The sequence below is a fragment of the Somniosus microcephalus genome, chromosome 4, assembly GCF_052327205.1.
Source record: "Somniosus microcephalus isolate GS21.2 chromosome 4, FLI_Smic_1.0, whole genome shotgun sequence".
In the NCBI taxonomy this organism is placed as follows: Eukaryota; Metazoa; Chordata; class Chondrichthyes; order Squaliformes; family Somniosidae; genus Somniosus; species Somniosus microcephalus.
The window spans coordinates 280,252,013-280,274,782 of NC_140990.1; the positions used below are offsets into that span (position 1 = coordinate 280,252,013).

A 22,770-nucleotide genomic window follows, 5' to 3' on the forward strand; every position below is an offset into this window, starting at 1 on the left:
ATGAGCTTAGTGCTGGGTTTGAGGTCCTGGTCTTCAAACACACTCTTCCTCAGGCGACCGAAGGCTGCACTGGCTCACTGAAGGCGGTGTTGGACTTCGTCATCGACGTCTGCCCTTGTTGACAGTATGCACCCGAGGTATGGAAAGTGGTCCACGTTGTGCAAGACCTTGTCGTGGATTTTGATAATCGGGGGGCAGTACTGTGAGGCGGGGACAGGTTGGTAGAGGACCTTTGTTTTACGGATGTTTAGCGTAAGGCCCATGCTCTCGTACGCTTCGGTGAAGGTGTTGATGGTTTGGTGCTCGACCTCCGAGTGAGCGCAGACGCAAGCGTCGTCTGCATACTGTAATTCGACGACAGAGGATGGGACGACCTTGGATCTGGACTGGAGGCAACGGATTGAACAGTTTTCCATTTGTTCTGTAAGTTAGCTCCATTCCAGCGGGGAGCTTACTGAGGGCGAGATGGAGCATTGCAGCAAGGAAGATCGAGAAGAGCATTGGTGCGATGACGCAGCCTTGCTTGACCCCGGTCCATACGTGTATTGGGTTTGTGGTGGAACCGTTGATCAGGATCACTGCTTGCATGTCGTCGTGAAGCAGGCGGAGGATGGTGACAAACTTTTGAGGGCAGCCGAATTTGAGGAGGACACGCCATAATCCCTCACGGTTGACGATGTCGAAGGCTTTTGTGAGATCAAAGAAGGCCATGTACAGCGATTGGTGCTGTTCCCTGTATTTCTCTTGTAATTGACGTGCGGTGAAGATCATGTCCATTGTGCCCCTTAGTGGGCGGATCTGCATTGTGACTGGGAGGAGCTCTTCAGTCACTGCGAGAAGGCGATTGAGGAGGATTCTTGCAATGACTTTCCCTGTGGCAGACAGCAGGGAAACTCCTCTGTAATTACTGGTCAGACTTGTCACCTTTCTTGAAGATGGTCACAATTACAGCGTCTGAGATCCTCTGACATGCTCTCCTCCTTCCAGATAAGAGAAATTAGTTCATGAATTCACACCAGTAGTGGTTCTCCGCCATGCTTTAGTGCCTCGGCAGGGATTCCATCTGCCCCTGAGGCTTTGTTCTTCAGTTGTCGGATGGGCTTTTCAACCTCATGCCGGGCTGGGGTTGTGCTGAGATGGTGGCGGGTAGCATGCTGCGGGATGGAGTTGAGGATACTTGCATCGAAGACAGAGTCTCGGTTAAGGCGATCTTTTGAAGTGCTCCTTCCAGCGGGCACTGACTGCCTCTCTGTCCTTGATGAGTACCTCTCCGTTCTTGGCCCGCGGTGGGGTAGGACCTTGGGACCGTAGATGGTCTTGACTGTGCTAAAGAATCCACGCACATTGTGGTTGTCGGCTAGCTGCTGGATCTCCTGCGCTTTCTCCACCCACCATCTGTTCTTTAGGTCGTGAGTTTTTTGTTGGACCTCGGCCTTCAGGCATCTGTAGAGCTGCTTTCTTGCTCTCGAGTTGTGTTGCTGTTTCCAGATCAGGAATGCCTTGCACTTGCGGCTTATTAGCTCCTGGATATCCTGGTGCTGATTATGGAGGCCTTGAGTGCAGACCAGGCACAGTGGACACTGTGTCTCTGCATCACTGGGAGTTGTCGGGTTGTTTGTGAGACGCAGATTGAATAGGGCTTTCTTAGCGGGGTTTTTGAGTGCTCTGGTGTTGATTTTCCTGCGGCGTTGTTTCTGTTGCGCCGCTGTTTTGGGGCTACGTTGATGGAGATGACAGAGCGGATTAGGCGGTGGTCATGGCGCGGGTGATGCGGACGTCCTTGCGGTCCTTCACTCGGACGATGACGTAGTCCAGCAGATGCCAGTGCTTGGAGCGAGGGTGCTGCCATGCAGCCTTTTACTTGTCATAACCAACGCCTTGTTCCGGCAGAGAGACAAGGCCATGTTCTAAGCATTTCGACAGGAGGAGGATACCGTTGGAGTTGGCTTTTCTTACCCTCCTCTCTGCTGATCATACCTCCCCAGAGGATTCTCTGGATTCAATGCACAGTTGCTGAATACAAAAGGATTGCCTCTGGCAGAAACTAATCATCTCTTATAAAAGACAAAAGCAAAATACTGTGGATGCTGGCAATCGGAAATAAAACAGAAAATGCTGGAAATGCTCAGCAGGTCAGGCAGCATCTGTGGAGCGAGATGCAGCATCTGTGGAGCGAGATGCAGCATCATACCTTTTGTCATTTAACCACTCCTGCCTTCCACCCTCTCAGACCTTCCCCTTTTGTTCTTTCCTCCCCTCCCCCCTTTCCCTGCCTCTGCACCTGCTTAAAATCTGTTACATCTCTAACTTTTTCCAGTTCTGATGGAAGGTCATCGACCTGAAACGCTAACTCTGTTTCTCTCTCCACAGATGCTGCCTGACCTGCTGAGTATTTTCAGCATTTTCTGTTTTTCTCTCTTGTAAAGAACAAGTCAGACTTTTATAAAAAAAAAAAAAAAAGTGCTGGACCTTTTATTTGGTAAGCCTTTCTTTGCTAGAACCAAGCTGGGCCAGACAATGAAAATTTGGAAGACATGCAGTTTTGTATTTTTAAAATTTGGTTGGAAAAGAAATTAAGAGCAGATAAAAGGGACGGACAAGTTATTGTGGCTGGCTCATTGACTTCTAAAAAGGTCATGAAAACTTTTCTTAACTTTTAGGCCTTTTGTTAATGTGATGTTTGATTTAAGGTGGTGAGCTTGGCTCCTTTGATCTCTCCATTGAGATTGATATAACTGAGGGAGAAAATGAGTGTTCTATTCTTTAAAGGTGCTTCGTATTACTATCGAGTCTTTTTCGATGGAGGTTTTTCTCCTCAGACCACACGTTGCTGTCCTTTATTCCATGTGGCTTCACCAGAGGCAGGGGGTGGACCTGGTAGCATAACCCTTTGAATACACTACATTGTTTACAAACTGAGAGCGCCTTTTGCCACCTCTGGATGTCCCAAACGCTTTACAGCTAATGAAGTAGTTTTAAAGTGTAGTCATTGTTGTAATATAGAAAAATGTCAGCCTATTTGTGCACAGCAAGAACTCACAAACAGTAATGACCAGATTATTTTTTTTGGTGATGTTGGTTAAGGGCTAAATGTTGGCTAGGACTCTCCTGTTTATCTTCAATTAGTGACATTGGTTCTTTTACATCCATCTGAGGGTAGGTTTAATGTCTCATCTGAAAGACAACACATCAGACAGTCCAGCACTTCCTCAGTACTGCACTGGAGTGTCAGCTGAGATTATGTGCTCAAATCTCTGTATTGGGGCTTGAACCCATAATCTTCTGACTCTGTATCGTCTGAACTGGTGTGTAAGATATGGAGGGAAGAAACGCATCAACTGTTGATTTCTGCCTCTTCAGTAGCCATTCTTTCTGATCCTTTGCCAAAGGTGTTTCATGATTTCCTTGAATTCTCCTTACCTCTGCTGTCTCGATGGTATAGTTGCTAAGTCTTTTAAAGAAAAATCAGAACTTTTTTGTCTCTTTCTCCATTAATCCAAATGATCTTTGCACAAAACCTACTTTCATTGTTCCATTTTGTTAGATCATTATGACCAACATCAAGTTTTATCCGTTTTCACATTCAAACTGAACATAAAAAGGAATCCACCATATTTTATTCAGTGTGTCTTCTTGCCTTTTTTTTCAAATAACTTTCATTTACAGACTATTCTATTTCACCTCTAGCATGAACAAGCAGAATGGGACATCATAAACAAGCTTCTTCAGCACCGTGGCTTCAAACCAGTTCAGCTTGCAGACCCACAAACTAGTAAAACGAGAGGTAAACAAACTGATGGATCCATCAAGCTAGTCTACTGACCTGTTAGTGTTCAGTTCACATTTAGGGTGCATTTACAGTATAACTTTAGCAAAGCTGTTTTGCTGTGCATCAATGCTGCAGCAATGGTGCTAATGCAGTCTGAACCTGGAGTCTGGACACAACTTTGCAGTGGAGCAATGTAGAGTGAGACATCCTGGAGGAAGGAATCACACTCTGCTTTGGAGGCAGTTTGAGCCTTCACAAGAGTTGATGTGTTGCTGAAAATACAGGAAGACATTAATAAATGTGCAGAATGGGTGTATAATTGGCAAATGAATTTCAATATAGAGGAGTGTGAGCTGGTGCATTTTGGTATGAAGAATAAGGAGGCCACATACTGCTTGGATAATGAGAGTCTGAATGGGATAAAGGAGTAAAGTGATCTAGGGGTACAGATACACATCATTTAAGATAGGGATGCAGGTTAATAAGGACATTAAAAAAACAAAACACTGGGGTTAATTTCTAGAGGGATAGAATTAAAAAGCAGAGAAGTTACGTTAAACTTGTATTGAACCTTGGTTAGATCACACTTGGAGTACTGTGCACAGTTCTAGTCTCCATATTATAAAAATATACAGGCACTGGTGAAGGTGCAAAAAAAGATTCACAAGGATGATACCAGAACTGAGGATATACTTATCAGGAAAGACTGAACAGGCTGGGGCTCTTTTCTCTAGAAAAGAGAAGGCTAAGTGGTGACCTGATAGAGGTCTTTAAGATAATTGATAGGGAAGATGTAGAGAAAATGTTTCCACTTGTGGGGGAGCCCAAACTAGAAGTTATAAATATAAGATAGTCACTAATAAATCTAATAGCGATTCAGGAGAAACCGCTTTACCCAAAGAGTGGTGAGAATGTGGAACGCGCTACCACAAGGAGTAGTTGAGGCAAATAGCATAAATGCATTTAAGAGGAAGCCAGATAATCACGAGGGAGAAATGAATAGGATATGCTGATGGGGTTAGATGAAGAGGGGGGGAAGCAGGCTCATGTGGAGCATAAACTCCAGCATAGACCAGTTGGGCCGAATGGCCTGTTTCTGTGTTGTAGACTCGATGTAATTCTGTGTGAAATGCTATGGATGCTGGGTCAATTGAAATTAAATGCAAAGCACAGATGTTGTTGTGGAAGGATTATTACTTTGTTTTAAAAAAAAACTGTTCCCCTTGTATAGTGTCAAAAGTGTGTTTTAATCTGGATGGTGCACTATGTATACCTTTGCCTGAACTTTTGGAACTGCCATTAAGACCTGTAAATGTGTTTGTGAATTGCGTAAATGATTGTGAGTTATCATTTAGCTTTAAATGTGTCTTGTTTGTTGAATTATATCCATTTTTATTATTTTTTTTAGAGAATTTTGCTGATTTTTTTCTGAGAAATTGCCTGGGTTTTTTGGGGTTGTAATTCCTCCCCCCTCCCATATATTTGATCCTAAAAATAGAATCTGAAAATTGTCAAAAATCAGGTTTTTAAAACCTGCAATAAAATCTAACTTTAATGATCTTCACTAATTGAGGCTGGAAGTCCATGGCCAACTCTTGAATTTTATCCTGGGTGTGTACTTCAGCTTCAAGTGCAAAGGTAATGAAATACTTACTAAAGCTATCTATTGACATAAAAGTGCCATTCTGTTCCAAGCACTTCTGAAATGATTGGTTCTCCTTTTCACAGTGTTGGCAGACTCATTGGGGATCTGGTGTCCTTTACCTATCCTCTTGAACAATGGGATTACCAGTGGGATATGGCCATGAGTGCACCCAAATGTAATGATATGGCTTTGTATGTCCCAAGGGGATTTCTTGGGTATTGATTGGAAAGTACAGAGAACATCTGTTACAATTGTTGATTCGTATTGGTACCTGAGGTTGCCAATTTTTAGCTTGCTGGTAGTCTCCCAATATTTAACATTTCTTAACTACTAATGACTTGAGGTAGCCATTGTTCTTTGTTTTCATATAGTTATGCTAATTATACCTTTTTAAACTATTGTAGATGTGGTTCTTCTGGACAGTCAGTCAGCCGTGGAAATCAGAGAGGTGGTGAAGACTCTAATGAAAGACACAGAGCGACGACAGGCATTGATCTGGGATCTTATCCAGTCTAACAAGGAGCTGAAGTAAAGCAGCCACATGACCATTTCACCAAATGAATATGAACAGTTAAATTCAAACCTTTTTGTAAATACTGTGTATTTACTAATACAAACGACCATACCAGCTTGCCTATCTGCCTGTAGCATTGTAATACTGTAGTGAGCATGTAATATTGACTAGTCTGTGATAAGTCACATTAATAAATCAGATTGCAAAATTACTCCCTGGTACCCACATAACACCAAGGACCAATCTGATCCACACAAGGCAGTTTTTTCATCAAATTGATTTGTTTTCACTTTCTATTTTTAAATTATTTATAATCTTCCTTTTAATTTTCAATTTCATTTAATGCCAAGCAGTCAGGTCCAGACCTGCTCAGCCTCTGCTGTGTTGGACTTTAATTTCCCCTCCTGAGTATGATCGCATGCCAAATCCTAGCCTGCTCAGCCACTATATCCAGCTTGATTTGTATTTATATAACCCTTTAACGTAGTAATATCTCCCAAGGTGCTTCATAAGAGGGTAATCAGACAATATTTGACACCGAGCCACATAATAAGGATATATTGGGACAGTTGACCATAAGCTTGGACAAAGGGTTAGGTTTTAATGAGTGTCTTAAAGGAGGAGAGTGAGGTGGAGAGGTTTAGGGATGGATTTCCAGAGCTTTGAGTCCGTGACAGCTGAAGTCACAGCCACCGATGGTGGGGCTAAGGAAATCGGGGAAGCACAGACCCAGATTTGGAGAAGCGTGCAGATCTTGGAGGGTTGTTGGGCTGGAGGAGGTTACAGCGATGGGGAGGGTGAAGCCATGGAAGGATTTTAAAACCAGGATGAGATTTTTAAATTCATGGCATTGTCGGACTGGCTGCCAATGTAGGTCAGCAAGCATAGGGGTGATGGGTGAATGGGGCTTGGTGCGAGTTAGGATACAGGCTGCAGAATTTTGGACAAGCTAAAGTTAACGGAGAGTGGAGGATGGCCAGGAGAGCATTGCAATAGTCTCATCTGGAGACAACGAAAGCATGGATGAGGGTTTTAGCAGCAGATGAGCTGAAGCAGGGGCGGAGACGGGTAATATGGAGGTGGAAGTAGGCGGTCTTGGTGATGGAGAGGATATGGGGTCAGAAGCTCAGCGCTCAGTGAAATAGGACGCCCGGGTTGTGAACAGGCTGGTTCAGACTTGCACTGGTACATAAGTATATAACATAATTTTGTGAAAATGTGGCGCATGTTGCATTTTGAAGCATTATATCAGCTTTAACTGGTAAACCCAAGCAGACACAACACACTTCCATCCCCTGCTTTGGGTGTTCTAGATGAAGGCAATGCAGCCAAACTGAAGTGAGAATCACCTGCAGATCGGTGTCATTTTTGTACCAAATCTCTGATGTAACCATTATTTTTAAGAAGTCGCAGAATGCTAAGAGCATTGTTGAAACCTAAATTGCTGCTTCTGCTGCAGTTGAGTACCTAAATATTAGAACATGTGCACTTCAGACACAAACTTGGTTTGTATTTGCCCTCTTAAAAGAAGTTGAAATTTACCTAAATTTTATTAGCAGAAATTCACTTATTTTCAGTGGTAGTCAGTAGGGCTGCCTACTAAGCCATTTTATTAGCCTGCCGACTAGTATTGTAACTTGAGTCTGGTGTACAGGCTCAAGGGGCTGAATGGCCTACTCCTGTTCCTATGTAATTTTCTGAGATTAAGGGTGCCCAACTAACCCAGCCCTCCACTTTCGCTTTAGAGTGTTATGTACCTTGCTTGCAAATGTATAAGATTTTTAAAGGGATAGAAAAAAAACTAACCTTAAATAATGTTTTCAGATATTGCAGAGCAGAAGGATGAGGGCACAGGTTCAGGGTTGGGAGAGATGTTGAAGCATTATTTTGCACAAAGGATGATCAACAGCTGCAGCAGGTTGCGAGGAAGGGGCGAGCTGAAGCCAGGGCACTCCGTTAAGAAATAGCTAGGTGTTATAATGCGTAGCTGCTAGGATTGGTATTCTGTAAGGACATCAAATGGGCCTATTTTGTGATTTCTGTAACTAGTCTGCAACTGTTAACGTGTCTTTTAGAATAGCATATTTCATTTCAGCTGGAGTCCGTGCCAAGTGGATTGAGCATTAATACGGAAGAGAAAGTTTACCATCATTTAGATATAGGAAAATAATTCTTTTTTACCATGTAGAGTGCAGAGATTACCATGAAAAGCCCCAACAATGCTTTTACCTTTTTTTAAAAAAAGTCAGCACCTTGATTATTCTGATGGCAAGAAAGTAAGTTATAGTGCACTTCAGACCCAGTAATGGATGGATTTGCCTGACATATTTGAATTTGTATAGCACCTTTCACACCTCAGGATGTCACAAATTGCTTTACAACTAATGAAGTACTTTTGAAGTGTAGTCACTGTTGTAATGTAGGAAACACCGCAGCCAATTTGTGCACAGCAAGGTTGGTCTCACAGCAATGAGATGATTTGCTTTAGTGATGCTGGTTACGGGATGAATATTGGCAGGACGCCGGGGAGAACTCTCTTGCTCTTCTCCAAAATAGTGCAAATGATTTTTTATGTCCTGAGGGCAGGTGGGGCCTCGGTTTAACGTCTCATCATGAAGATGGCTGCTCTGACAGTACAGCACTAAAGTGTTAGCCTAGCTTATTTATTTAAAAAAAAATACTACAGAAGAAAAAATCTCTACTGGTTGTTTTTCCAGTTCAAGTAGATATGGCATGAATTTTTCATACACACTGCTTGAAGTTTGCTGAAACACTATTGTTGGGGTGATGGAACCTACATAGTCGCCATTTGCTTTATCGAAATGCTAGAGACAAGATTGGCTACACTAGATTTTCAGAGAGCCATCCAGGAAGAAATGGCCCTGGATTATGCAGCACAGTGCCAGTGTTTCTTCACGAGAGAGAAACAAATTTAAATACAAATGGATGATATTTTTAAAAACATCTCTATGCCAATACTCCACAGAAGAATAGAATATTAAATGGCTGGTGGTACAACAGAACAGCCTTTTAAAACAAAGTTGTTTTGTTTTGCTGCCATATTAAATTGGTTTCCACCCTTCATTGGATATTAAATGAGATGCACTAAGGCACCCAAAGGAAGTAGAATACCCAGAGATATTTTCAGACCTGGAACAATTTAACACATTCCTGCCTTGGAACAATAAAACGGAATTTTGCCAATTTAATTGTGCTTTTGAGACATAATCTGAATATTTCTTGCCATTGCAGGAATGAACTGCGCCAGCAGCAGAGTAGAGCCTCCCCGAAAGAACAGCGTACATCTGACCTGGAGCAAGTCCATGACACTGTTAAATTGAAGATTCAGGAGGTACAAGATGACTCGTTTGCAAAGTGTTGTCAACAGCAAAAGCAAGTTGAGCAACTGCAACATGATAAACAAGAAATGCAGGTAATGGGATTGACACAAACTGCTTATTTGTATTTTAAGACTTCAATCTCATTCTTGTCTAGGCCCATGGATAATCTATTTGAATTCTGTGATACATGTATATTCTAACAATTACTTTCATGATCAGTGTAGAAAACAATAGGACGGAGAGGTTATGCAATGGAAATAGTAAAATCAAGAAATTACTGTACCTGTTTAGTCAGCCAACATAGGTAATTTTACCTATTGGGGCACCTAAGATGGGCAGTCTATCTGACTTTGTCAGCAATGCCCACATCCCACCCTTTCTGGTTTCTTAAAACTAAAAGAAAAACACTGGCTGCTGGAAATCTGAATAAAAGAAACAGAAAATGCTGGGAAAACTCAGCAGGTCAGGCTGTATTTGTGGAAGAAGGAACAAAGGTTAACGTTTCAGGTCTTCTGACTGTCAGAACTTCTGATGAAGGGTCATAAGATCTGAAATGTTAACCTTCTAGTCAACTGTTTAAAGGCAAGTCTGTTCAGGTTAAAGATCTTCTGGCACCATTTGTAGAAAAGTTCTCGTGGTTAGGGTTAGCAATTCACCCTCAATTGATGCAGTCAAGCCCACTTAAATGAATAACTGAATAAAAGAATAAAATGTTTGGGAATAAAATCTCTTCACCAGGCCTTTCTCATTTTAACCCCCAAGAATAGTGGGTTGGGAGCGGGCGGGCGGTAGCGCAACCTGGTTCCAATATGCCCACTTCTGGGTTTAACGGAGGCATGTTTGAATGCTGGCGAGAAACCTACATGCCAAAGTTGGGGTTTCATAATTGGATGTTGGCGGGTACTTATTGCCGCAATTAATGTCCTTGGGAGACGTTAATGAGGTATTTTTAAGTTTTTAACTTGGCTCCAAATTTTACTTGAGCAACACAGGTTTCCTGGGGATCTGGAAACTGACCAGGGAAATGAAGGCGAGCTTAAGCAGCAGTACAGGTGGATATTTGAATTTGTCAGTGTCCCATCTGAATAATAGCTCACTTATTGCAGCTGCTGTCTCCGTTCCCTCTGGCAAATGTTTGGCGGAGAGTGCTTTTGTGGATGCAGCTTTTTATCAACCTTTTGAGGATTTCAAATTGACAAGATCAGGATGCGAGATGCCTTGGATGTGTTTGGCAGTACATCAGAAGACAAAGACCATCACCAGCCAGGGCAGCGACGACATGCTGTGGTGGGATTAGCATATGCGTGGGAGGGAGGTGCACAGGAGAGGGGCCGAGGTCGCAGGAGGAACTACCCATGTCACAGGGTTTACTGACAGAGGCTCGGCTTCCTTGACCTCTCAGAAGAGCGGTGCTTCCACAGGTTAAGGTTGTCATACTAGGTGGTGGCAGACATCTGCAGCCTCCTACAGGAAGACCTGCGACCTGGTGGCTACCCATTACCAGTGGCTGTGAGTGACCACAGCCCCCAACTTTTTTTGCCTCCGGATCCTTCCAGGGCACTACCAGAGACCCAGGATCACCCAATTGGCTGCACGTAAATGAATAAGGCAGATCACTGATAGCTTGTTTGCCAGGGTTGACAATTATGAAGATTTCCTGTGGTGGCAATAGCCAGATTGAGCGGGTATTCTGATTTTCCTCTCTGGCTGGATTCCCCAGGTACAGGGTACCATCGACTGCACACATGTGGCAGTCCGAGCACTGCCACAACAACCAGGAGTTTTATAAACCGCATGGGATATTCGTTCATCAATGCGCAGCTGGTGTGGTATCTATCATCCTGTTTAAGGCAGCAGACAAGTTGACATCCAAAGTCTGCAGAGCTGTGATCAGTGGCCTGCATGGACTCCTTTGAGAGCCTTGCTTGAAGCTCCATGGATGGGCCTCTCTCCATGCAGACATTCTCAGAATTTCCTGCACCATCAATCCACTAGCGATCGAATAGGACTCCTCCATCCTTGCCGCTATTGTGGAGAGTGTGTGTGACACGTCTGTCAGTACCTGGCTAAGTTGCTGATGCATCTTTAGCATTCTCTTTTTCTCAATTAGTACACCCGCGGTTCAGTATCTGTGTCCAGCTGAGCAGGGATTGGAGAGGTTTGCGTCCCCCGATGCAGACTCTCCACAGCTGTTCCTGCCACCAGTGTCTGCTCGTGCTCACTTGTGAGGTGTGGATCCCCAGGTGAAAACCCAGCTAACACTCTAAGTGGATACACCGAAGTGCGAGTATTTGCACTTGGTGCATGGCTGTACATCCTGTGACGGTGCACCCTCGGAAGGAATGAGATCCTCTGAGGAATTGTCATGGATGTCCTGTGACACTTGCTGTAGATGTGAAAGCCCTGGAAGAGAAAAGAAAGGGATATGATTTAGACGTGGCAAAGTCACCATCTTTACAATCGGCATACTTCGTCTTCTCATAGTTCAGTAATTGATGAAATGAGTCAACATATGTGTGTAAGAGATATTTGTAATTCTCACCAGCTATCTGAGCTCCCTGTCTCTATCGCTGATGCGCTATTAATTACTCATAAAAGATGGAGAGTTAGGAGAGTAACTAAAAGGCTTTTATTAGCAACGAACAGAGCATGCCTCTCGTGGTTGACTGGTTTCCAAGAAGGCAGGGGGCTGCAGAGCAGTCACCTTTATACCTGGGCATGTGGGTGGAGCCAGGGGCGGAGCCAGCTGAGGCATGCATAGATACAACAGTGTGCAACAACAATAACAGTGGTTTACCACAATCGCCAACTGAGGGATGCAGATGTGCCACTTATCTCCAGGGCATCCCCTGCATCTGTGAGCTGTACTATTTGTGGTGGTCCACCTCCCTTGCGTTTTGTGCTCTCCTCCTAATGTGTGGAAAAAAACAGATCTCCAATTGAGTGAAGTTGAGTATTCACCAATGATGCCGTGCATTTGGTGAGGGTGACTGAGACACATGCATCGCATTGCGTAAGGATAGGGGTGAGTGTCAATGTTACATGGATAAATGGGGAGGTGTTGAAGTGCATAGACAGTGAAGGCTGGGTGCTGCTGAAAGTTGACTGGGTGTGAGGAGTGAAGTGATGGAAAAAGCTTAGCAGGACAGAGTGAAAGGGGGGGCTTAAAGCACAGGATGCAGTTGAATGAGCAAATGTACTCTCTCTTTTCCTGACCTGGTTAGGTCTTAAACTGCTTCCTACATTTCATCTGTGACCTAGGCACAATGCTCCTGCTGCTCATCTCCTCATCTACCTCCAACCACGCCTTCTTGGTGAGAGCATCAGGTTTCTTCCTCCCATTGTGAGGGAAAAGTATGTCCTTCCTCCTGATTGTAGCAAGTCCAGTGAAGTGCCATTAAATCTGGGTGCTGCCCTTGCTCTATGTTCACCATCCATCTTGAACACCTCCAATTTCCATTTGTGGACTGTCCCTTTAAATACAGCTGCGATCGCATCATCCAGGTGCGCATCATGTCCACTACACAGCTTGGAGACACGAGACCCGGACGTCAAAATATAAATTGGCATAATTGAGTTGAGATTGTGGATTCCGACCCACTCAGCAGGGATCCCCTGTGCAATTGCACCCCATCCTGCTCGGAAGCCGCCTTCAGATTAATATTTGGGCTCTGTCTCTGCAAATAATGGAAAAACCACCTCTAAAGAGGTTCTTTTTCTTGCTGATGAGGTGAAAGTTATTGTGATGCTGAACGGGGCAAAGGATTCCCAGAGTAAAATTGCTAAACAGTTTGGTGTATTACAGCCTTTTATATTTAAAAAAAAAAAAAAAAATGTACAACATTGCAATGTGTATATTGTAATGAAGCAAATGACAAACCCACTAAAAAATCAAAATACTGCAGATGCTGGAAATCTGAAATAAGTACACTTCGTTATCCATAACAACTGTGTGGCTATTTTTACAGCACTGTAATTGCAATCCACAGTTGACTTCTGGGGTTCCCCACTCAATTCCACCCCTTCCTCCAACCGCCCCCCCACCCCCCCCGCCACAGCTCGGAAGCCGCCTTCAGATTAATATTGGGTCTCTGTCTCTGCAAATAATGGAAAAACCACCTCTGAAGAGGTTCTTTCTCAGTGTCGGGAAGTCGGTGTCCGCCGTGGCTCAGTTGGTAGCACCCTCTCCTCTGAGTCAGAGGTTGTAGGTTCAAGTTCCACTCCAGAGGCTTGAGCACAAAAATCTAGGCTGACACTCCAGTGCAGTACTGAGGGCGTGCTGCAATGTCGGAGGTGCTGTCTTTCGGATGAGACGTTAAACCAAGGCCCCATCTGCTCTCTCAGGTGGACATAAAAGATCCCATGACACTATTTCAAGAAGAGCAGGGGAGTCCTGGCCAAACTTGTTAACAAACAGTTAAAATGGATTAAAGAGTAGAATGGTTAAGTGAATAAAATTATTTGGCAAAATCATTATTTATATCACAGTTTTTCTCTGCCGGTCAAAAAACGAATTAGTTGATCATTCATCTCATTGCTTTCTGTGGGAGCATGCTGTGTACAAAATGGCGACCATGGGTGTCTGCATAAGTCATTGCACTTCATTGTAATTTATTGCAGCTGAAGCTCTTTGAGACCTTTGAAACACAAGATGAGGTGCGATTAGGAATGTATTTTTTTTAACTAAGAGTAAAACAGAATAACATTTTAATAAATTGCTGCTCACATTTTCTGTTCGGTTTTTGCGCTGTTCTGAGGAAGGTACATTTAACTAGAATTTTGTGCCCCAACTATTGGTAATTGTTGCCTATTAGTACTGTAGCTATATTGTGAATTCAATGTACCTATGACAAATGAGTTTTGGTTTGGTGTCTGTTGCTTCAAATCCCGTTATAGCAATTTAAAAAAAAAGTTACTACACTTCAATTTTTGTGCCAAAGTTATTGTTGTAAATTTTAGTCAGTTGCGTGCTAGAGCTTCAAAATTAAGCAATGCTATGTAATTGTGATTGGTTCAATTTGCATTTAGGTGCGTTACTATAAGGGTTTTATGTGCCCATTAGGTACATTGTCATCAGTTGAAACAAAAATTGCACGAGCAAGAGAAGACTATTGTGCGATTGAAGAAAAAGTTGTACATGGTTGTGACTGAGGAAGAACAACGCATTGAAAGACAGAATAAGGTGTTTCACCAGTTTCATAAGCAAGCCACCAGAGCACATACTATACCTAATCAACAGTAAGAGTCTACACGTTTGTCTGAAATCTTTGGAATACTGAGAATCGAGTACGTTGGCCTTTACAAATGATTTTAGAATGATTGGCAAGTAACCAGCTATTCTAATCTCTGCAGGTTGCTTGATGTGATCGATGCCTATGAAACCCAAATCCACTGCTTGCAGCAGGAGTTGAGGTAAACTGTTATAGGATCTTATGTGGTTTTATATTCCACTTTGTTGTATATAAGAACATAAGAAATAAGAGCAGGAGTAGGCCATACGGCCCCTCGAGCCTGCTCCGCCATTCAATAAGATCATGGCTGACCATCCACCTCATCTCCACTTTCCTGCCCGATCTCCATATCCCTTGATTCCCCTAGAGTCCAAAAATCTATCTATCTCAGCCTTGAATATACTCAGACTCAGCGTTCACAGCCCTCTGGGGCAGAGAATTCCAAAGATTCACAACCCTCTGAGTGAGTGAAGAAATTCCTCCTCATCTCAGTCTTAAATGGCCTACCCCTTATCCTAAGACTATGCCCCCGCCCCCTAGTTCTGGACACTCCAGCCAGGGGAAACGACCTCTCTGCATCTACCTGGTCAATCCCCTTCAAAATCTTGTATGTTTAAATGAGATCACCTTTCATTCTTCTAAACTCCAGAGAGTATCGGCCCATTCTACACAGTCTCTCATCATAGGGCAGCCCTCTCATCCCAAGAATCAATCTAGTGAACCTTCGTTGCACCGCCTCCAAGGCAAGTATATCCTTCCTTAGATAAGGAGACCAAAACTGCACAGTACTCCAGGTGTGGTCTCACCAAGGCCCTGTACAATTGTAGCAAGACTTCCTTACTCTTATACGCCAATCCCGTTGCAATAAAGGCCAACATGCCATTTGCCTTCCTTATTGCTTGCTGTACCTGCATGCTAGATTTCTGTGTTTCTTGCATGAGGACACCCAAATCTCTCTGAACACCAACATTTGAAAGTTTCTCACCATTTAAAAAAATATTCTGTTCTATTCTTCCTACCAAAGTGAATAACCTCACATTTCCCTATATTATACTCCACCTGCCACCTTACTACCCACTCACTTAGTCTATCTATATCCCTTTGCAGACTTTGTGTTTTCCTCACCGCTTACTGTCCCACCTAGCTTTGTATCATCAGCAAACTTGGATACATTACACTCGGTCCCTTCATCTAGGTCACTAATATAGATTGTAAATAGCATATATTTAAATGTATTCATATCCTGTGATCTTGAAACTGTTTTTGGAAAAAAAATGTAGAAAAATGATACACCAACAATAGAGATTGTGTAATTTCTCACCCCACTTTGAATCATAGTTTACAGCAAAGGAGGCGGCCATTTGCGCCATTGTTGTCTGTGCAGGCTCTTTGCTACTTCTACTGCCCTGCTGTCAAGCCAGATATCTTTTGCTATAGAACTTGGTTTGATATTAATCTACTGGTAAACTTACTACGCAATTCTGCACCAAAAGCAATAAAAAGCATTTCATATAGTATTTGATTTTGCAGAAATAAACATGAACCTTAATATTTGGGATATTTTCTGTAGACTTAATATATTTGGTGTTTGTAGCATTTGAACAGTGAGATAAATGCTTGTGTTGCACCACTATTCCGTGGCAGTACTTTCCATTGCCTGCTGTATCCCATGAGCATGTTTCAGACTGTTAATATGCCTCGTTATGATTTGTGTTTGCTCAAAATGCTTTTTACTCATGCCTAGTACAACATTTTGTTACCTTGGGCAAACCCTTGCTTCCCCCATGATTCGAAACATGAGTTTATGTCCAAAATATCTAGGATAACATGTTAAAACAAAAAGCAAAATACTGTAGATGCTAGAAATCTGAAATAAAAACAAAAATGCTGAAAGCAGGTCAGACAGCTTTTGTGGAAAGAGGAAATTAACATTTCTGCTTGATGACCTTTCGCTGGAACCAGAAGATATTACAGATGAGCAGCTTATAAGGAACAATAGAGCCAGGGAAAAGGGGGTGGTGAGGGGGGAAAAAAGGAATGGTCTGTGATTAGGTCGAGGACAGGAGATGATTAAATGACGGAAGTAATAATCGTGCAAGACGAAGAGGCACTAATGAGAAAAATTAGAGAAGCAAAATATATATCCAAGATCCAGAGGTCATTCACGCACACACTGGGTCTCTGCACCTTTTGTTTTTCTAGGATAACATGCTACCGGGTCAATAATTAATCCTTTTACCAATGGGGTCCACACTGGAAATATCCAGCATGTGGAGAAAGGAAGAGGCCGTCCAGGAGCTGTAATAACTTGCATGGATGAGAGAGAAACTGGAGGATGGAGTTTGAGCTGGGACAGGATGGGGGTCTGGGAAGACAGGTTGTCCAGGAGTTGCTGCAACATACATTGAAGAGTGCTTACTGTGAGTTGGGGATGCATTAAAATGTGACTGGATGCAAGTGTGATACTTACATGAAGTGTGTGTTTTATACAAAATGGCAGGAGTGGGGCAAACAGGAATCGGGGCTGGGAGATTTTTTAAATGGACAAACTCCGAGTAGGCTCAAAAGGGATCTTAGCAGTAACGGGGCCTAAACAAATGGCTAGAGTAGGACACAAGCAAGGAAACCAGGAGCAAAAAATAGTAAGATCAGGGCAAACTGAGAATGGAGATGAGAGATTTATTTTAAGCAGTGGGAGTGGGGCAAACTGGCAGCAGGACTGGGAGGTGTTTTTGCAGCAACGGGGTCTAAATAAAGGGCTGAAGCCGGTAAAAGCAAAGAAACACTGAGGAGACAGAAGAGCTGGAGTGAAGCAGAAGGAACAAAACTGCAGTAGGCTTGAGGGGCACTGAAGCAAGTTGGAGAAAGTTGAAACTGGGCCAGCATAGCTCAGTGGTAGCACTCTCGCAGTCAGATGATTATGGGTTTAAACTACTGTAGGCTTGAGCACCTAATCTAGGTTGATACTTCAGTGCTGTGTTGTTAGAGGTGCCGTCTTTTGGATGAGATGTTAAACCGAGATCCTTATGGCCTATTCAGGTGGATGTAAAGGATCCTATGGCAGATTCAGAAGACAAGTAGGGGAGTTCTCTCGGTGTCCTGGCCAACATTTATCTCTCAGCCAACACCACTAAAACAGCTTGTATGGTTGTTTATATCATTGCTATTTGTGGGACCTTGCTGTGTGCTAATTGGCTACATAACAGTGGCGACTACACTTCAAAAGTAATTTTATGGCTGTGAAGCAGTGGGACGTACTGAGGATGTGAAAGGTGTCTTTTGAGTAAGGAAACAGCAGGCAGGTAGAACGTCCCGAGAGAGGCAGAAGTGAGGTTGGTATCGGAGAATAATAGTGTTGAAACCGGCATAGTTTTTAAATTTAAAATACATTTACTGTATATTATTAGCTATTCAGAATATCTGAGTTGCATTGGCCGACAGAGGAAAAAATGATGGGAGATGTGACTGGGAGGTGCAATAGTGTCGTCTGGAGGCCTAATATTATAAAAGATGAATGAGCCAAATCATTGACGTATAGATCAACGTTGACAGGTGTTGCACAAATTTGATACCTTAAGAGTTGACATTTAATGTGTGACTGAAAAATCATGACACAGAAATAAGGTTAATGTGTACAGGAAGTGCGTGCCATATGTGAGACTTTTAATGTAGATCGATGGAGAGTTTCAGTTTCAAATACAGTATCTCTGTTTTTCTGAATGAGCAATTCTGTTCTGCAGATTTCATAGCCTATTATAAGCACCAAAATTGAGTTTAATCAAGTAGACAGTATGACTCTTTTTAGTGAAGAAGTAACAATGTTGCAATGTATATTGAATCATGCTGATTTATCATTGGTGTAGATGTTAAATGGCATGTTCCATCATTTGTGTTGCAATGCATTATTTGTGTTTTTTCAGGCACTAATGGTCATGTGCTTTCTCTCATAATTGATCACTAATAGCAGCATAACTCGCTGGTCTTCACACCATATATGTCTGTATAAATAGAGGGCACTACATGGGTCTTGGTATGATCTGTTTACAGAACACATGGACCCAGCTGAAATAAAATATCCATAAATCATAGAATTTTCAGCACGGCATGAGCCCATTCAAACCATCGTGTCTGGGCCACTGCATTGGAGCTATCTACTATGATCCCATTTCCTGATCGTTTTTTGTATTTTTTTCAAATACTTATCCAATTGCATTTTAAATGTTATAGTCTTTGGCTCCATAGCCAGTTGTGGTAAAAACTTCACATTCTAATAACCTCTCTGTGCAAAGACTTTTTCTAACTTCCCCTTTAATTCTTCTCATGCTAATATGGCTTGCTACCCATTTACAAACCAGTGAAAAGAACCTTTATATACATACCTACCCTCTCCAAACATTTTATAGTTTTGAAAATTTCTCATTAGAGTTCCCCCTTAACCTTCTCTGTTCCAATAGGGGGAGGAGGGGGTGCTTTTCCTTTATCACTATAACCTCTAATTTCTGATGTCATTCTAGTGAATCTACTGCACCCTTTCCATCACACTAATATCCTTATTATAATGCATGCATTTCCAATACTCCAAATGATCTGCAGTGTTATTTCCTTGCTTTTATATTCAGTCCTCCTGTATAAAACCCAGAATAGAGCTTGCACTCCTACCTTTTGAGTTATGACAAATATGTCTACATGAGTAAATGTTGTATTAGAGGACTCATGTTGGTATCTTCTAGTTTTTAACATTTTTTGTGTGTGAAATAAAACCAGTAGAAATAAAATATGCGGCCCCGAAGTACGCTCTGTACAGGGATTTCCCAATCCCTGTGTCGAGAACTTTGGGTTTCTGACCTTGAATTCAATTCAATGGAACTTAATAAGGATCCCCTTGTGCGAAGTGCTGAGACATCAACAGGCTGTCTAAGCAGCCAATCAAAAGGGCACAGCGCAGCCGATTTCGGAGCTATCCTTGACAAACCACAAGCGCATGCGCCAAATCCCAAAGTTACGGTCAGTTTCAAAGGCGGTATAGTGCGGCGTCATACTGACTGCAAATTCAGGGCCAATCTATTTTGACATAAATTAGAAATTGCAATGTGTTTACAAAACAGCAGCCAATTGTTTGAAGATTGAAAATGTTATAACCAAAAATCTATTTATCCTGACTAATTTCCACACTCGAAACTGAGAACTAACTTGCAGGTTACTTACACCTTTGTAGTTGTCACACTGTTAATTGACATTCTCAGTTTACAATATATAGACACAGTTTTGTTATCATAAATTTACAATATCTGATTGAGTAGTCTTGTAAATGACTAGATGCTGTTCTGTTTCATTTGTAACTGTTCATTTTATTTGTCACAGTACTCAGAAAAGTGAAGTTCAAGATGTTCCTAGAGAAAGAAAAGAGCAGCTAGGAAACGATAGAAAGCAGAAATATTCAGTTCTGGATGAAATTCCAGAAGACAAGGTATTAGTAAATTTGAGAAATGAAATTTGAGATTTGCTCAAAACATGTTGTGGGTTAATTACCTGTTTACAAACAATTGCTTTACATGCATGAATGTAAGATACAAACTTAACTATCATATTTGTGAGTATTCCATTTTAAAAAGTACAGTTGATCAAGATACCAGGTTTTCGGAATCATTAGTTACAAGGAAAGGTGAGGAAGTTTGGTCTTAAATAAAATTAGGTGACTTTGAGGTGATCTTGTCAGTTTTTTGATTCATAGAATCAGAGCACAGAAGGAGGCTATTCGGCCCATCGTGTCTGTGCCAGCTCTTTGAAAGAGCTGCTCAATTAGACCCACTCCCCTGCACTTCCCCCTTGGCCCTGCAAATTTCTCCTTTTTAAGTATATATCAAATTCCCCTTTGATAGTTACTATTGCATCTGCCTCCATCACCCTTTCAGGTAGTGCATTCCAGATCGAAACAGCTTGCTACATAAAAAGAACAAAAGAACATAAGAACATAAGACGCAGGAGTAGGTCATTTGGCCCCTCGAGCCTGCTCCCCCATTCAATAAGATCATGGCCGATCTGATCTTTGCCTCAACTCCACTTCCCTGCCAGCTCCCCATAACCCTTGACTCCCTTATCGTTCAAAAATCTATCTATCTCCACCTTGAATATATTCAATGATCCAGCCTCCACAGCTCTCTGGGGAAGAGAATTCCAAAGATTCATGACCCTCTGAGAGAAGAAGTTCCTCCTCATTTCCGATTTAAAAGGGTTTCCCCATATTCTGAAATTATGCCCCCTAGTTCTAGATTCCCCCACAAGGGGAAACATCCCCTCTGCATCTACCCTGTCAAGCCCCTTCAGAATCTTATATATTTCAATAAGATTCCCTTTCATTCTTCTAAACTCCAATGAGTATAGGCTCAACCTTTCTTCGTAAGACAACCCCTTCATCTCCAGAATCAACCTCGTGAACCTTCTCTGAACTGCCTCCAATGCAAGCATCTCCTTCCTTAGATAAGGAGACCAAAACTGTATGCAGTACTCCAGGTGTGGTCTCACCAACGCTCTATACAGTTGTAACGGGACTTCCCTACTTTTATACTCAATTCCCTTTGCAATAAAGGCTAACATTCCATTTGCCGCCTTAATTACTTGCTGTACCTGCATGCTAACTTTTTGTGATTCATGTACAAGGACCCCCAGATCCCGCTGTACCTCAGAATTTTGTAATCTCTCCCCATTTAAATAATTTGCTTTTTTTATTTTTCCTACCAAAGTGGATAACCTTGCATTTTCTCTCATTAAACTCCATCTGCCAGATCTTTGCCCACTCACTTAGCCAATCTATATCCCTTTGGAGATTCTTTGCGTCCTCCATGTAATTTGCTTTCCCACCTATCTTTGTATCATCAGCAAATTTGGCTACATTACACTCAGTCCCTTCATCCAAGTCATTAATATAGATTGTAAATAATTGAGGCCTCAGCAGTGGGGTACCCCACTAGTTACAGTTTACCAACTCTCTGTTTTCTGTTAGTTAGCCAATCCTCTATCCATGCTAATATATTACCCCCAACCCCGTGAGCTCTTATCTTGTGTAGTAACCTTTTATGTGGCACCTTATCGAATGCCTTCTGGAAATCCAAATACACCACATCCACTGGTTCCCCTTTATCCACCCTGCTCGTTACATCCTCAAAGAACTCCAGCAAATTTGTCAAACATGATGGCCTAGAAATTCGGTGGGCTGTGCCACCAGTTAGTGCCTAAAGAGGGCATTCAGTGGCTTTAGCGCCACTGGCCACGCCTCCTGCGGAATTTAGCGGGGCGCTAATGGCGGCGTTAGCCTGTAGCACTGCGCCGCCACCGATGACGTCATCGGTGTGCGCAGCGCCCCGCTACTGCCCCGAACGCGATATTGGGTTGCGCGCCCCCCCCCCCGGGTAGCGACCGGTTCAGGGGGGCCTACCTGTGGCGGTAGTGGCGTAAATTAAAGGGGAGGTGTGGGGTGGCCATTTTTTTCGGTGGCCGCCTGCCAGCACCTCCTCGCGCCGGCCTCCTGATCCGATTTCCCCCCCCCCCCCCCCGGGCAGTGCCGGCTGTGTCCCGAGGGCCCGGCACTTCTCTTCGATGCCGGACTCTTTTGCCGGCACTCGCGATCAGAGATCGCGCTGGTGCAGGCCCCTCCCCTTTAAGAAGGGGGGGGAAGGCCTGCAGTACCGCAGCGCGCCGTGCCGCAGTGTGTGGCGCTGCGGCACGTTGCGCTGCGATATTCAGTTTCAGCGCCCCAAGAGGGACGCGGCGCGCCTCCAGCAGCGCCCCGCTTCCGTTTGAGGCGCTCAAACTGAATATCGGGGTGGCGCAGGCGGCTCCGTCCGGAGCGGTAATTCCGGCGCCCAGGCGAGGGGCGCCACCGAATTTTTAGGCCGATTTCTCTTTCAGAAAACTATGCTGACTCTGCTTGACTATATTATGATTTTCTAAATGTCCTGCTATCACTTCCTTAATGATGGACTCCAGCATTTTCCCAATGACAGATGTTAGGCTAACTAGTCGATAGTTGCCTGCTTTCTGTCTCCCTCTTTCTTAAATAGGGGCATTATATTTGTGGTTTTCCAGTCCGCTGGGACCTCTCCAGAATCCAGGGAATTTTGGTAGATTACAACCAATGCATCCACTATCTCTGCAGCCACCTCTTAAGACTCTCTAGGATGCAGGCCATCGGGTCCAGGGGACTTGTCCACCTTTAGTCCCATTAGTTTGCCTAGTACTTTCTCTCTAGTGATAGTAATTGTTTTAAGTTCCCC

The 22,770-nt window shown here is 43.2% G+C and overlaps 1 protein-coding gene across 7 annotated transcripts in view; it reads left to right on the forward strand.

Annotated features, from left to right (window-relative positions):
• cep70 (centrosomal protein 70) overlaps nucleotides 1-22,770 on the forward strand; it is a 47,834-nt gene that overhangs the window by 10,742 nt on the left and 14,322 nt on the right. For 6 of the 7 annotated variants that reach the window (XM_085986528.1, XM_085986525.1, XM_085986530.1 and 3 more), the window contains 6 exons: nucleotides 3,688-3,784; nucleotides 5,819-5,942; nucleotides 9,181-9,361; nucleotides 14,332-14,507; nucleotides 14,622-14,681; nucleotides 19,862-19,967. In XM_085986528.1, coding sequence (XP_085842654.1) covers nucleotides 3,688-3,784; nucleotides 5,819-5,942; nucleotides 9,181-9,361; nucleotides 14,332-14,507; nucleotides 14,622-14,681; nucleotides 19,862-19,967 — 744 coding nt within the window. The remainder of the gene's footprint in view (nucleotides 1-3,687; nucleotides 3,785-5,818; nucleotides 5,943-9,180; nucleotides 9,362-14,331; nucleotides 14,508-14,621; nucleotides 14,682-19,861; nucleotides 19,968-22,770) is intronic. The other variant, XM_085986529.1, reaches the window with a different exon arrangement.